This window comes from Balaenoptera borealis, assembly GCF_965194805.1.
Source record: "Balaenoptera borealis genome assembly, chromosome: X".
Taxonomy (NCBI): domain Eukaryota; kingdom Metazoa; phylum Chordata; class Mammalia; order Artiodactyla; family Balaenopteridae; genus Balaenoptera; species Balaenoptera borealis.
In genome coordinates this window covers 40,099,978-40,116,533 of record NC_138881.1, presented here as the reverse complement: position 1 = coordinate 40,116,533, position 16,556 = coordinate 40,099,978, and the positions used below count along the sequence as shown (strand labels likewise).

Here is a 16,556-nt window from a genome sequence, read left to right as displayed (position 1 = left end):
CACAAAAACAGAAATATAGATCAATGGAACAGGACAGAAAGCCCAGAGATAAACCCACACACATATGGTCACCTTATCTTTGATAAAGGAGGTAAGAATATACAATGGAGAAAAGACAGCCTCTTCAGTAAGCGGTGCTCGGAAAACTGGACAGCTACATGTAAAAGAATGAAATTAGAACACTCCCTAACACCATACACAAAAATAAACTCAAAATGGATTAAAGACCTAAGTGTAAGGCCAGACACTATAAAGCTCTTAGAGGAAAACATAGAAAACTCTATGACATAAATCACAGCAAGATCCTTTTTGACCCACCTCCTAGAGAAATGGAAATAAAAACAAAAATAAACAAATGGGACCTAATGAAACTTAAAAGCTTTTGCACAGCAAAAGAAACCAGAAACAAGATGAAAAGACAACCCTCAGAATGGGAGAAAATATTTGCAAATGAAGCAACTGACAAAGGATTAATCTCCAAAATTTACAAGCAGCTCATGCAGCTCAATATCAAAAAAACAAACAACCCAATCCAAAAATGGGCAGGAGACCTAAAGAGACATTTGTCCAAAGAAGATACACAGATTGCCAACAAACACATGAAAGGATGCTCAACATCACTCATCATTAGAGAAATGCAAATTAAAATTACAATGAGGTATCACCTCACACCAGTCAGAATGGCCATCATCAAAATATCTACAAACAATAAATGCTGGAGACGGTGTGGAGAAAAGGAAACCCTCTTGCATTGTTGGTGGGAATGTAAACTGATACAGCCACTATGGAGAACAGTATGGAGGTTCCTTAAAAAACTAAACATAGAACTACCATACGACCCAGCAATCCCACTACTGGGCATATACCCTGAGAAAACCATAATTCAAAAAGAGTCATGTACCACAATGTTCATTGCAGCTCTATTTACAATAGTCAGGACGTGGAAGCAACCTAAGTGTCCATCGACAGATGAATGGATAAAGAAGATGTGACACATATATACAATGGAATATTACTCAGCCATAAAAAGGAACGAAATTGAGTTATTTAGAGTGAGGTGGATGGACCTAGAGACTGTCCTACAGAGTGAAGTTAAGTCAGAAAGAGAAAAACAAATACCGTATGCTAACACATATATATAGAATCTTAAAAACAAAAAAAAGAAGGTTCTGAAGAACCTAGGGGCAGGACAGGAATAAAGATGCAGACGTAGAGAATGGACTTGAGGACACGGGGAAGGGGAAGGGGAAGCTGGGACGAAGTGAGAGAGTGGCATGGACATATATACACTACCAAATGTAAAATAGATAGCTAGTGAGAAGCAGCCACATAGCACAGGGAGATCAGCTCGGTGCTTTGTGACCATCTAGAAGTGTGGGAAAAGGTGGGTGGGAGGGAGACGCGAGAGGGAGGAGATATGGGGATATATGTATATGCATAGCTGGTTCACTTTGTTATAAAGCAGAAACTTAGAGACCACTGTAAAGCAATTATACTCCAATAAAGATGTTAAGAAAAGAAAAAGGAAAAAAGAAGAAAAAATAGACATATAGAACATAACGTAACAGGAATATAACAGAGGATCTAGCAATAGACACAAAACTAAATGGTCAACTGATTTTTATCAAAGAGGAAATAGTAAATCAAATTTGAAAGGACAGTCTTTCCAATGAATGATGCTAGAACAACTGGATATGTGTTCAAGGGGTGGGGAAGAACACTGATGCTCATCTCACATCATGAACAACCTGAAATGTATCATAAACCAAAATTTAAGAAATGTGATTATAGAGCTCCTAGGGGAAAAAGGCTGAGGAAATCTTTATGATCTTCAGGTAGGCAAAGACTTCTTAGCAGAACACAAAAACCACAAGCTATAAAAGAAAAAAATTATTAAATGGACTTCATCAAAATTATAAATATTTGCTCGTAAAAAGGCACAATTAAGAAAACAAAAAGCAAGCCAGAAACTGTGAAAAAGTATTTGCAAAACATATCTGACAAAGGGAATACACAAAGAGCCCATGCAACTCAATTAATAATACACAAAAAGAAGTTAAAAACAAGCAAAAGATGTGAACAGATAATAACAAAAGGTACATGAAAGGCCAATAGCACATACAAGATGCTCAACATCACTATCATTGGGGAAACGCAGATAAAACCAAAATGAAAAACCACTACTTACTTACTAGAATGGCTGAAGTTAAAAAGATTGACAATACCGAGTGATATCCAAGATGTAGAACAATTGAGAATTTCATATATTGCTAGTAAGAATGTGAAATGGTACAGCCACTTTGGAAAAGTGTGGCAGTTAACTCTACAACTGCAATGTGACCCAGCATTTCCAAATCCTAGGTATCTATACCAAGAGAAGTGAAAACCTATGTCTACACAAAAACAAATAATGTTCACAGCACTTCATTCATGTTTATCAAAAGCTGGACACAACCCTAATGTCTGTCAACTAATAAATGGGAAAATTAATTGTGGTATAATCGTTCTATGAGATACTACATAACAATGAAAAGGAACACAATACTGATACACACAAGAACATGGATGAATCTCAAAAACAGTATGCTAAATTAAAACAAAAAAATACATGCTATTTGAATCCAGGTGTGTGACATTCTAGGAACGGCAAAATTAGAGACCCAGAAACATACACAAATAACTGGTTGCCTGGGACCAGGGGTCAAGAATGGGAATCAACTGTAAAGGGGGACAATGGAACACTTTGAGTGATAGAAACATTCTATATCTTAATTGCAGTAATGATTACACAACCCCATATAAATTGCCATAATGCAGCAAATTTGAACACTTAAAATAATGTAAATAATACTTCAAAAAAGCCGGAGAGAAAAAATCATCAGCTGTTTTTGTGGAGTTAATTCGTTTATTTGGAAAAACAAGCAACAAAGAAAGGACAGCCAGGGAAACTCTAGAAACAAGAACAATGGGGAAATGGTGCCACAGCACTACCATATACATACTGTATATGTAGTGTAAACCTATTGCAAAACCTCTATAAGTAAAATAGTATAGTATTAATTCATGAACAGACTAATGAAACAGACCACAGAAAATGTAAGTAGACAAAACTGCATATGAAAATTTAGCATACAACTAAGGCAACATCTCAAATTAGTATGAAAAAAATGAATTTTTTAACAATATATTATGTTGGGATAATTAGCCATAGGCAAAGAATAAACTTAGATGTTCCTCACACTATAAATCAGGGATAAATCCCAAATGGATGAGAGATTTAAATTAAAAACTGAAACCATTCAAGTACTAAAAGAAAATGTGGATGAATTTCTCTAACACCTGGGAGTGAGGAAAAAACTATCCTATGATTCAAAATGCAGGTGCAATTTAGAAAAAGACTGATAAATTTGACTACATAGAAATAACTTCTGCATGGACAAAAACAAACACACAAAAGCAAAATAAAACAATAAATGAAAACTGCAATTTTTATCACAAAGGATAAATATAGATCATACATAAAATATGGCTATACAAAACAGAAAGAAAACAATGGCCCAACTGAAGAGAAATGAACAAATATTTTAAAGAAAAGGAAACACAAAGTCTTTAAATTTCAATTAAAAATTCAATTAAGAAAATGCAAGTTAAAACAACAATAAGACACCATTTCTCACCTATCAAATTTCACAAAAAAGCCTGCTGACATAAACTTTCTTGGTTAAGACCAAGGGGAAACAAGAGCTCCCAAAGGAGTGGTTCACACCACTAGACCCAGCAATCCCACTCATCAAGGAATCTATACCAAAGAACACTAACAAAAAGACACTTTTACTATTTACTGCAGTACTATCTGTACTGAAGCAACTGATAGAATAAACAATGGAAGAAATCACCATGACACTGGATTAGGCAAAGATTTCTTAGCTACAAAACCAAAAGCCCAAGCAATGAAAGAAACAGTTGAGAAATTGGATGTCATCAAAATTTTTAATTTTTGCACTTCAAACTATACTATCAAGAAAATGAAAATATAAGCCACAGACTTTGAGAAAATATTTGCAAATTATATATCCGATAAGGGGTTGTATCCGGAATGTATAAAGAACTCTTACAACACACCAATTTTTATTTTATTTTATTTTTTTTTTTTTTAAGTTTTCAGCCACGCCGCGCAGCATGTGGGATCTTAGTTCCCAGATCAGGGATCAAACCCACGCACCCTGCATTGGCAGCGTGGAGTCTTAAACACTGAACCGCCAGGGAAGTCCCAACACACTAATTTTTTAAAAAACAAATTTAAAAATCAGCAAAGGGTTTACAGAGGCATTTCACCAAATAATATACACAAATAGCTAATGTGGTCATTAAACAGTGCTCAACATCAGTCATTAGGAAAATGCAAATAAAAACTATAATAATGAGGATATGGAGAAACTGGAACCCTCATACACTGCTGGTGAGAATGTAAAATGTTACAGCCACCCTGGAAAACAATTCTGGCAGTTTCTCAAAATGTTAAACATAGATTTACTTTACAACCTGGCAATTCCACTCCTGGTTATTTACCGAAGAGAACTGAAACTATATGTCCACACAAAAACTTGTATACAGATGTTCACAGGAGCATTATTCACAATAGCCAAAAAGTGGAGACAACTAAAATGCTCAACTGATGAATGGATAAATAAAATATGGTATAACCACACAATGGAATATTATTAGATAATAAAAAGGAATAAAGTATTAATACACATGGATCGACCTTAAAAATATATGCTTAGTGAAAGAAGTCAGTCACAAAAGACTACATATTATATGATTCCATTTATATGAAATACCCAGAAAATACAAATACACAGAGACAGAAAGTAGATTAGTACTCTCCAGGGGTTGGGCATGAGGTTTCATTACGGTGAGATAGACATGTCCTAAAATAAGACTTTGGTTATGGTTGCACAACTCTGGAAATTTACTAGAAGTCACTGAATGGCATAAAGAAGTTGAATTTTATGGTATTTAATTATACTTCAATAAGCTTTAAAAAGAAGAAAAGATAAGCCATAGACTAGAAAAGACATTTTCAATATACTTTTTTTAAATTACCAAAATATACTTTTAAAACTTCTACATATCAAAAAGAAACATAAATTAGGCAATAGAAAAAATAAAATCCACCTTAAAAATATGAAATGGCAATTCAGATAAAGAAACCCCACTGGTCAGTAAACTTATACTTCAAAGTAAACATGATGTGAAAGATTAACCTGTCCAGGTAACTTTATGCACTGCTTAAACTAAGAAAATAGATGATTCATTGCTGTGCACAGTTCTTCATTTAGGTATTGGTCTTTTAAAAAATGGTTAGGTTCAGCTGTCCTCAGAGCTCCAATCACAGACAGACTATACCAATAAAGATTTTCATTTATGCCTTCCCTTTTCAGCCTGATACACCCATCTTCAGACTTCTTTTATTCCTAGGTACCAACTTAAGAAAACTGAAGAATCATTTTGTTGCCATTTGATTTTAATGGCTTTAACTTCCACACTTTGGATCATCTTTGGCCAATAAACTGTGTCAGAATAATCTAATTCTTTTAACAAAATACAAGTTGATCATACAAGACAGCACAAATGAAGAACACTCATTTTTCCCTTGCCAATCCCTTTTGCCTAGAAGTAATATTTTCAATTAACAAAACAAACAAACAAAAAAGCAAGAGCACAATTCGTTTTGAGTATAAACAGCAGTAATCTGCCAGAGAAGAGAAGGGAAGGGAAGGGAAGAGGAGGGGAGGGAAGAGGGGAAAGGAGGGGAAGGGAAGGGAAGGGGAAGAGGGGAAGAGGGGAAGAGGGGAAGAGGGGAAGAGGGGAAGAGGGGAAGAGGGGAAGAGGGGAAGGGAAGGGGCATGCAAATGTGCACTAACCTTCCAGTAGTCAGATTGTAAACTGTAGTACCTCTGGTATGCAGATAATGCTTAAAGAAGGAAAAGAAGCATGAGTCACAATTATGTCCCATTTCAAAATCAATTAACAAGTTTTAAGAAACATTACAACAAAATTCCCATCATACCCACCTCCCAGCAGACAGTGATATTTAAAACCAAACAATTTAAACTCTGGGGCGTCCCTACTCATAGTCAGACATGGTAACAAATGTCAAATATATAGGAGTTCAAGGAAGTAAAACCATGGTCACATTTCAGACCTGCACTTGAACAGAATCTGGGCAACCTCTTGAATCAACCTGACCTTCCTCAGAGACCAAATCTGATAAATGGATTAATACTCCAGAATGTGATGGGTCATTTGTTCTAACAAGGGATCTCACTTCCAAAAATGACTAAGAGCTCAACCACCTCAAAGAGCAAAGGAACTACAGTTGACTCTTGAACAACACAGACATAAGGGGCACTGACCTCCGCATAGTAGAAAAGCCAAGTATAACTTATCGACGGCTCTCTGTATCCGCAGTTCTGTATCCTCGGATTCAACCGACCACAGATCACGTAGTGCTATAGTATTTACTACTGAAAAAATTCCATGTGTAAGTGGACCTGCGAAGTTCAAACCCCTGTTGTTCAAGGGTCAACCGTATTCCTTTTGTGCTGCTTCCTTTCATACAATCAAAAAACAAAAACCCAGCCCACAATTATCTTACCCCAAACTCCAACTCAATTCCAAAATAGGGCATCCCATACCCCTAAATCCATCTCAAGGTATAACAGGCTCTGGAAAAAATTAAAGTACAGTCGTCCCTCAGTATCTGCAGTGGATTGGTCCCAGGACCCGCCATAGACACCAAAATCCACTATGATCAGATCCCATAGTCGGCCCTGCGTGCGCACGGATTCCACATCCACGGATGATAAAAATAGTAGTACATATATGTACTGAAAAAATCCCACATATAAGAGGACCTGCAAGGCTCAAACCCGTGTTGTTGAACAGTCAACTGTAGCGCTTGTCAATCCAAAAACTCAGTGAGGGGAAGGCAGTAACAAAGTAAAGTAAAGGTTATACATGCACATTAGAATTGGTAGAGCCTTTTTTAAAAAACTCAAGAGCAATAAATAAGTCACGGGGGTGTAATGTGCAGCATGATGACTATAATTAATAATACTGTATTGCATATTTGAAAGCTGCTAAGAGTAAATCTTAAAAGTTCTCATCACAAGAAAAAAAACTGTAACTATGTATGGTGACAGATGTTAACTAGACTTACTATGATCATTCCACAATATATGCAAACATCAAATCATTATGTTATACACCTGAAACTAATAGTTATATATCAATTATACCTCAATTTTTAAAAAGAGTAACATATTTTCAAATAAGATTTTCAACACGTGTAAAAAAAACTTTATACTGAAAAAAATAGGGAGGGTGGAAATTAACATTTTCTAAAACTCCAGGTATAATGTTCTCATACTGTTTATCAGTAAGCAGCCAAAACGAATACCATATAGAATACCACATAGAGAACTTCCTGAATATGTTCAAATTAGAGAAGCATCACCCAAAAACATCATCACGTATCTGAACAAGTAACTTATTTGAATAATGTTCATCTTTTTTGCACAAAGATGATGCCAACCAACCTATCACTGGAAGGACATTTAGACTGTAATTTTTCCAGTTTTGAGGAAGAGGTGATTTCAAGCCATCTTCTGTTTTCTAGTTCTTCATACATGAATGTAGCTAGCTCATAAAGATCACTGATTAATGGTTTTCTAAAAAGAAAAGCAAACCAACTTACCAAGCTAGACAGAACAGAATAGTCAAATAAGGTTTGACTGATTTATAGAGAACAGTCATGGAAAAGGTGTTCTCTCTCTACTGCCTGATGTGAACAAGGAAGCATATATCACCAACTGCCACCACAAGGGGAACTATTCTTAAGATGAAGCCCATAGGAGATAGCAGCAGAAACAGATGGAACGTACTGGATACTTCTAGACTTCGAACTATATCTAGTGCACAACTCACCTATGAACTTCCAATTATATGAGAGAATAAATCTCCTTATCGTTTAAGCTAGAATCAAGTCTTTGATATTTGTGCCTCCTAACCAAGAGAAGCCAGGGTCCCTGACAATTTTGTGAAATCACCATACCAAGCCTGGACTGCCCTTTTAGCGGGAATTTCAACAAACTTGAAGGGTATGTTTCCAATAACCTGAATAACAATATATATTACATGACTTCAAAAAATTCCCATTTTAGAATTTGAAGAGCCCTTAAACAGACAGTATGATGTAACTGAAACCGAGGTACAAGAAGCCTATGTGATTATCAATTGGGAGAAACATGGCATCCATACTACAATATGATGAACTGAGAAATAAACACAAGCCCTCAAATTCAAAGTCACAAAAGTAAATGCTCCAAATTTCAAGCACAGATTTGTAAATGAGACACTTCAATGAGCATTTGTTACCTTTCCATTCATTTACACATTTCTCAACAATTATACTTTATTCCATTAAGGCCTAGGATCCTATATTTTAAGAAAGACCTTAACATATTTAACATGTTTCCTAATCCAAATAAATCATTAAAACTCTACAAGTACCCATCACCAGAGTCTCTCTAATGAAATCCTTTTAACCAAAGCACAGCCCTTATTTCCAATCTTTAAGTCAGTTACCTATTGTGAAAATAAATTCCTACTCCACTGTAACTAGATTTTCCTTAAGTCCTTAATAGAGAATGAGGGAAATCATTTATTTGGACATACTTATAATGCTTAAAACCGGTTTCAGGACTGTACCATACGTCTAATGGGCTTTTCCTTCCCTAAATCACCTAATCTTCACTTTGAGATCCCTGAGTTATTTACTGGCTCAAGAAGTCCTTGTTGGGGGCTTCCCTGGTGGCGCAGTGGTTGAGAATCTGCCTGCTAACGCAGGGGACGCGGGTTCGAGCCCTGGTCTGGGAAGACCCCACATGCTGCAGAGCAACTAGGCCCATGAGCCACAACCACTGAGCCTGTGCGTCTGGAGCTTGTGCCCGGCAACAAGAGAGGCCACGGCAGTGAAAGGCCCGCGCACCGCGATGAAGAGTGGCCCCCGCTTGCCGCAACTAGAAAAAGCCCTCGCACAGAAACGAAGACCCAACACAGCCAAAAATAAATAAATAAAATAAATAAATTTACAAAATCACTTGCTAAAAAAAAACGACAACACTCATTCAGGATTCCACCATTTAAAAACAAAAAAAAAGAAGTCCTTGTTCATCCCACTAGGAAATCTTTTTAACAGTACTTCAGGCAAGACTGTCGTTTTCTTTTGCCACTTAACCAAGAATGGTGTGCTCAAACATATTAATTTCAACTCTCTATCAACCAATTTCCAAAGGTCAGATCTTTTTAATCGTTGGAATCAACTTTATTTATGGACAGACTTTTTTCATAATTTTGAGTTTTATTTTGCTTTTAAATAAGCTCATTTAGTCTGTGTAGACTTAAAAAAAAAGAGAAAAATATAATGAATTTAAAAGATTATAGAAAACTGGCAGAGTACTAACAAAGTAACCAGGCCTAAAAAAATTAAATGCAAAAGAAAACAAAAAAGCAAAAAAACAAATGCAAATAAGAAGGAAGTTAAATTTAACTTTCTGCCAGAAAAAGGGAGTCTCCTTCAGAGTAAGATGCAACAGAAATGCAAGGAAGAAAAAGATTTAAAATTCAATCTACACTCATATTAGACTATGCACTAACTGCAGGCAGAACTCAGCACTTCTCTTTTCATCTCTAGCCCAACGTATAACACTATAGGCAGCAGGTTAGCTGCTCACGGGTGAGTCTATGTGTATGGAAGGGAAGGAAAGGAAAGAAGTACAAGTAAATCTGTCAGTTGCACTGACTGTCATCTTTAGGCCAGAACAAGTTGTGACTGCCTAAGATTATTATTATTAGGTCAACAGATCTTTGATTATTTTTATCTGAGGCTAAACTATAAAGTTGTATTTATACCCTGGGATAAATGAGATCTCAGAGAGCTTATACTAACTGTTTCATTGTATACAAATGACTGATGTGCCTAACTCCCTAGCACCTTTCTGCCTTCTCAAATCTATGACTGCCTAAAACACATCTTCTCTTATATGTAGCATTAATACACATTAACATTTGAAAAACCCTCTGGATAGTATCCAACACAACAGACCTTTGTTCCTAAGATTACAGAGACAAGCAGACAGGAAGTTGGAAAAGCAAAGAAACAAATCTGGAATCCTTTTACTCCTCTATCAGCATCTTCACTGAGGTTTTCAAGTCAAATTAATACATCTACTGAGATCTCAGACTTACTACTTCTTTGTCGTTATTAAAATAATATACTCCTCGAGGTCTTCATTTTTATTTTTTTATTTTTTTGGCCATGCAGCATGCGAGATCTTAGTTCTCCAACTAGGGATCGAACCTGTGCCCCCTGCAGTGGAAGGGCAGAGTCTCAAGCACTGGACCGCCAGGGAAGTCCCTCCTTGAGGTTTTTAATATCGCACATTTGGTTTACTACAAGAACCATCAAGTAGCTGTCTTATTTGTATTCCTTCAATGTGTTCTACCACCAGCTCTCTAGTTCTTGAAGCTACAACTTTTGCTCGTTGCCTGGATATGGACTTCTGACAACCTGGGTTATGGTCACCATTTTTTTCCCTTGGGTTATTTTTCTCAATTGCATTTTCTAATTCTAGGCCGCAAGTAGATTGAACAAAATCAATTATTCCCAAATTATGATGAGAGGGAGTGGAGGCACAAGTGATTTTTTTATATCAGTAAATACACGTTTAAATAAAGTTATATCGAGAAAGAGGGTACAATGACTACAAATGCAATGAAAACACATGAATGATCACCTTAACTATATCAGCTTTCAGAAAGATACATCATATTCATTCTATGTATATTACATGCCAGTTTATGTCAGTATTCTAGATTTTCATTTCATTTTACTATTTCAACACAAAGTAAATTTGTATCATATATACTATGCAAACTATCCCAATGACTATCTGAAAGAACTTTTAAACAAAGAGCAGATTCTTACAAGAATCACAACCTTTAGTTCCAACAACCATGACAATAAAGAGATGAACCATGCAAGGATCCAAAAAAAGGCAATTTTTGGAGAAGCCAAACTCAAGATCTATTTTTGGAAAACATGCACTTTATGTCCTTATACTATATATATCCTAGGATGGAGTGTTGTCGTCCACCCAAGAAACACAGAAAGATAGAAAGACAAAAAAAGCTCACCAACTCTGACTTCAGACTTCTCCACATAAGCAACTCTTAGCATGTAACTTGCCCTAGCCATTTATAATTACTGAGGAACTAAAACAACCAAAACCTACTTTGCCCAAAAGTGATAGACAATGCAACAAATGACCAATTACTTGAAGGAAGGAGGAAAGGGAGAAAAATCTATCGTCAGGTGGAATTTCAGGGAGAACTTCCAGCTCACCACAAACCATGAAGAAACTATGTGTAAAAGTGTCAAGGTTTTCATACTAATATCAGGAATGATTAATTATTGTATCTCCTTCAACTAATTTTTTTACTTCTGGAATTTTTACTATCTGCACCCCAAGTCTCTTACCTCAGAGTTTCTATCTTTTTATAATTTTGCTGTGTACTGAGGTACTTTACTACCGGATTTTCTAAGCAATCAACTTAACTTAATGACTATTCTCTCCTATAATGTGCCATACATATTCGCAAATATTTACATACAATTTCTATTAATTAAACTGCTCCTGAGACCCATCACATATATTCACAAGAATATATACACTTGTCCTTCAGCCCAGGGTTCTCTGTCTCTCAGGTTGTTCTTCAACTCAAAGAAGAGAAATCACAGAACCATCTCCATGGCTTAAGGCAGTCTGTCTGACAGCCCCATCAGCTGTTTGGTTCAGCTGAGGTTGACAGGTTAGCTATGGGGGTAGGAGTGGAAAGGAGGTATGGTAGACACTATAAAGAACCACTCAAATCCCACTTCAAGGAAGGACTGTTTGCAGTCTTGCGTACAAGAGAGCCTCTAGCAGTGAGTTGTCTTAAGCTGAGGAGAGCAACCTTGCCTGAGGTCACACTCCTTCCCATGTCCAGTATGGAATGGATAGAGTATAAAGGCCTGGTCATCTTGGCCCAACCTGTGATAGCCATTCTAGCTCCGGGGCTCCCCATGGAGTTGGCCAAGGCTGTCACAGCTTAACTTCTCCCTCTGTCCAATCCTGGTTCCATTTCCCACCTTCCACAGTGCTGATCCTAAAGGTACTCCTTACTAAACATCTTGTATGCTAAACTCACTGCAGAGGAATCCAACCAACAATAGGCTAAGTGCAATAAGCCTCCAGCCTCCATTTTCCCGCAATCCTCTAGCCAATTACATTTTCAGGATAAATTCCTAGAAGCCTAATAACCAAATCAAGTGATGGAAAATTTTTTAAATTCTTCATACATATTACCAACCAGAAAGACTAAAAAAATGTTTTATAAGGTCATTTTATCTTTTTCTTCAAACTCCTCTGAAATGAAAGGAAAGGTAATTTTTAATTAATAAATCCATAACAGTAATGACAACCAAAGTATACTATCTACAGATCAGAAATTTTTAGAAATTCATATAAGACAGGAAATAGATGAGATCAGAGTAAGAAATAAGGGCAGAAAAACCACAGTCCAAAATGCACACAAAATATTTTCTACCATTTTCTACTCCAAAAGTAGAAGCAGTTTTTCATAAGGAGCCCCAAACTCTGAAAATTTCACGCACAAGAGGACTCAGGACAGTATTTAAAGGACTGTCCTCAGAATAAACAGGGCCAGTAAATCCCCCACATACATACATCTGAGCAGTCTACTCACATGTTTACTGAATGGTTTATGTTTATTTCCCAGTAAGTTATGGTTTGTAATCTGTTCTCTAAAAATAAACATCTATTTGGCTGGGGCTAGAGGTTCTCATCTTGTACTGGTTCCAAAGAAAAAAGGAGAAAGTAGCCTGAGGTAACAAATGTCTCCATAAATTGGTGATGATGGTGATGATGTGTGGAAGGGGCTACTAGAGACTGGCTCTAGTTTGGGACTTCTGGGAAGACAGTGAAGAGAATGGATAGAAAGAGTTCAATAATTAGTATTTTTAAAGGATTTTTTTTAAGTGGGAATGTGGTCAATAAAGCCTCAAGGATGAATTCAAACAACAACTCTCGTCTAGGAAATAAGAAGCCATCAGCTTGAAATACTAAAATATACTGAAATACAAATGTATACCTCTGCATTCATTCTCTCCTTCCTCTTCTTCCTATTATAAATTATCAATGGCCAGTTCATCTACACAACAGCAAATGGGTCGCAGAGCACACCTTTTCAAGGACTTAAATCCTTGGGTTATCCTTCTCTTCTCCCATCTTTCTAGATTACTCCTACCAGCTAGTTTGCCAACATTGTCTACTTGCCACATGCCCCCTACCACACCTTCCAAAAAAGAAAAAAACACCTCCAAAACAAATATCCCTGGATTCTTCATTACCTTCACAGCCAAACATTTTATAAATGGAAAATGTAGCTAAATTCATAGGCTAATGAAGTTTTAAAAGCTTGCTTATTTATTTATTTATTTATTTATTTATTTATTTATTTATTTATTTATTTTAAATGACCACTAAGCAATAAGGACATACAGCCACATATGCAAACCTAATTTTCAAGTCTGGGTCTCTGTTTATATGCTCTAAAACTAGTGCACTCTCCAAATAAAAGGTGCAGCATTGAAAAATCAGATTGCACAGAACTCTGTATTATTTCTTTTGTATAATCCTTTCCTTTAAATAAGTTACTGTTTTAAGTAAAATATCTAATAGATTGTTAAATAATTGTTAATACCTATTACCCTGAAGTCACTTTGCTAAGTACTAACCAGTCTCACACAGGAATCCCAAAACCCCTGAGCAGCTACCACATCCTCCCCTCGTTTTACAGATTATAGATAGAAGCTCAGGGATGTTTATATAATCTGTTAAAAGTAATGCAGCTGAACCACAGAGATGAGCTGGGGAATAAGCCTAATTTCAAACCCCATAGCATATCTGTCTCAAAGTAAAATTGTATTTTCATTAGGAAAGTATTCACTTGACCTAAAATAATTAAACACGAACAATCCTTCACTCTAGCCCTGAACAACATTTCAGTTGTTCAGCCCACCTAAATACATTTGTGGAAAACAAGCATAAGTCCATCCACTCCACATTAAAATGTTTACTATCATCAAAAAGTTAAAATGTTATTGATTATAAGAATATAGTTTTTCTTTGCCTTTGGTATTGAGGGGTGTGGTAACTGGGGGGTGCTTTTAACTTCCTAAGTGAGTAATGGTCTGGGTCAGCAGCTTGGTACCACAAAAAGGACACATCTTGGGGGACTACCTTCAATAATTTAACTTACTTATTTCCGATAGGAAAAACTTTTCAAATGAATAAAAAAATGCTTTATCCAACGCTCTAGCTCATGTGTGATCATCTCTCTATGTTACTTACCTTTACAATAACATGGCTACAGATCAGGTTTTCATTCAAATATTTCCTAGCTAAAATGGAAGTTAAAGGATAAAGAAGAGAAATGCTGAGTTTGTGTTACTTTTCCAAAGTGTCCATCAATGGCTCACTTTCTACTATAGTCGAGCCTTCAAAAAGCAGGATTTTTCACAAGGCAGAACAAAACGGTAGTACACACGTAGGTGGTTATCAGTTTAGCTGAATGGTCAACTTACTGCTGATTTACATGGAGTCATGTGAACTTTTCCCACTTCCATCTACTCCACTTTTCTCATTGTTTAGGATGTTCATAAGCTTACAATTTCTTAGAAGTAAAAATGGTAATACCTCCGATAGAGTACAATTACAGTTATTTTGAATACATATATAAATCAAACAGTAATTAACAAAGGGAAAAAATTACCTTTTGGATAATCTTCCAATAAGAGGTTGAAGTGACCTAATTGACAAAAGAAATCAGACTCCACTTTTCCTTCAGCTTTTAAGATTAGAGATTCGTAGCAGCGAACAGCCTAGAAATAAAAAACACAAACATTTAAGAAAAAGACAAAACCCTAAAATACATTTCCTTCCTGAGATAATGCATATAATCCTCCATTCAGTCACCCAAGAAATCAATATATTTTACTTGTACCTCAGATACAGCCAATGCAGCATTCTCCTAAAATACCTACTTACTAAAAGAACCACTAATTATGGCATAAGTGCTTTTCCTACTTATAAAATGGAAATACTTGCCAAATAAGATAATATAGGAACACTCTGATGACTTTATTCATTAGCTGTAAATCTAAATTTTCACTGTGGTCCATGTTGACATAAACAAATATATCAATCTTTTCCACAGACGGGAAGAACTTTATTGAATTACATGAGAATTCACAGAATCTCCAGAGTAATAATAACTACCATTTATACTGAAGAGCTACTTTTTACCATCCCCTCTACCCACTTAAACTACCATAAACTGTCTTTCAATTATCTTCTTATGATACACGTCATACCCACCAACTCTAACTCTATTCCTAATTTTACCCCCATTCCAATACATGCATATGCACTCACTCTCAGTTTGTTCCCTGAAGAAAAAAAATAACAGTATTTTAAGAATATCATTCTTTTTTTGTAATCCAGAAGAGTGCAGGGGGGAAAAAATGAATGATGGAAAGAACAGGATTCTGGAGTCTGACAAATTCCAGTCATCATTAGCTACAGGAGATCCTGGGGAACTTATCGTCTCTGATTCTCAGTTTTAATAACACTCAAAGGGCTGATTAAAGGATTAAAACTAGAAAACTTCTCTAAGGGTTTATCACAGTGCTTAGCACTCCACAGGTACTTAATAATTGTTTCTCTACCTTCTACTTAGGTTAAGATAAAAAGCTCCAACTCTTCCAGGATTGTCTCAAGCACCCCAATAATTTTGTCAAAATTTCCCTAACAATCTACACTACAATGTTGTTATGTGTTATTGTGTCCTGGAATCACTGAAGGAAAAACTGGGAATGATTTCTCAAATGTCTGAGTACACTCTCAGGTTTGGTGTCCACAAAACATAGTTTCCATTATCAAAAAATCCTTTCACCACCACTTCAAGAGCTTTTGATGGGATAAGAAAGTGTGATGTGGGGCATGGTACCCACTTAAAATGCCTTGATTTTTCCTCTCCTGTAAAATATAGAGCCTTTGATGAAGAGTTTCAAATTTTAAAATTTACCTATCCAAAGCACATACATAAATACTTATCAAGTTTGGAGAAGCCATCCTAAACAAGGCGAATTTTGGGATGATTTTACCATCCTTAAAGTCTAACAGTTATTAAAAGGGACTGTTTTCAGTTCTTATTCCACTCTTAGCTATCTAAATGTGCATATATACAAAATCACAATCACTGAAAACTTATCATTCTGCTTCCTTATAATTAAAAGAGCCTGAATGCTACACTGACATCTCAGAAATTACTATAATTTGGAGGCAAGAAATTTCAAGATCCTCTTT

General features: G+C 36.0%; 1 protein-coding gene across 7 annotated transcripts in view; it reads right to left on the bottom strand.

The window, feature by feature from the left end:
• The window catches only part of KDM6A (lysine demethylase 6A), a 206,950-nt gene that overhangs the window by 120,031 nt on the left and 70,363 nt on the right, over positions 1-16,556 (bottom strand). For all 7 annotated transcript variants that reach the window (XM_082378060.1, XM_082378062.1, XM_082378061.1 and 4 more), the window contains exons 3-4: positions 14,962-15,070; positions 5,928-5,977 (exon numbers count right to left, since the gene is read on the bottom strand). In XM_082378060.1, coding sequence (XP_082234186.1) covers positions 5,928-5,977; positions 14,962-15,070 — 159 coding nt within the window. The remainder of the gene's footprint in view (positions 1-5,927; positions 5,978-14,961; positions 15,071-16,556) is intronic.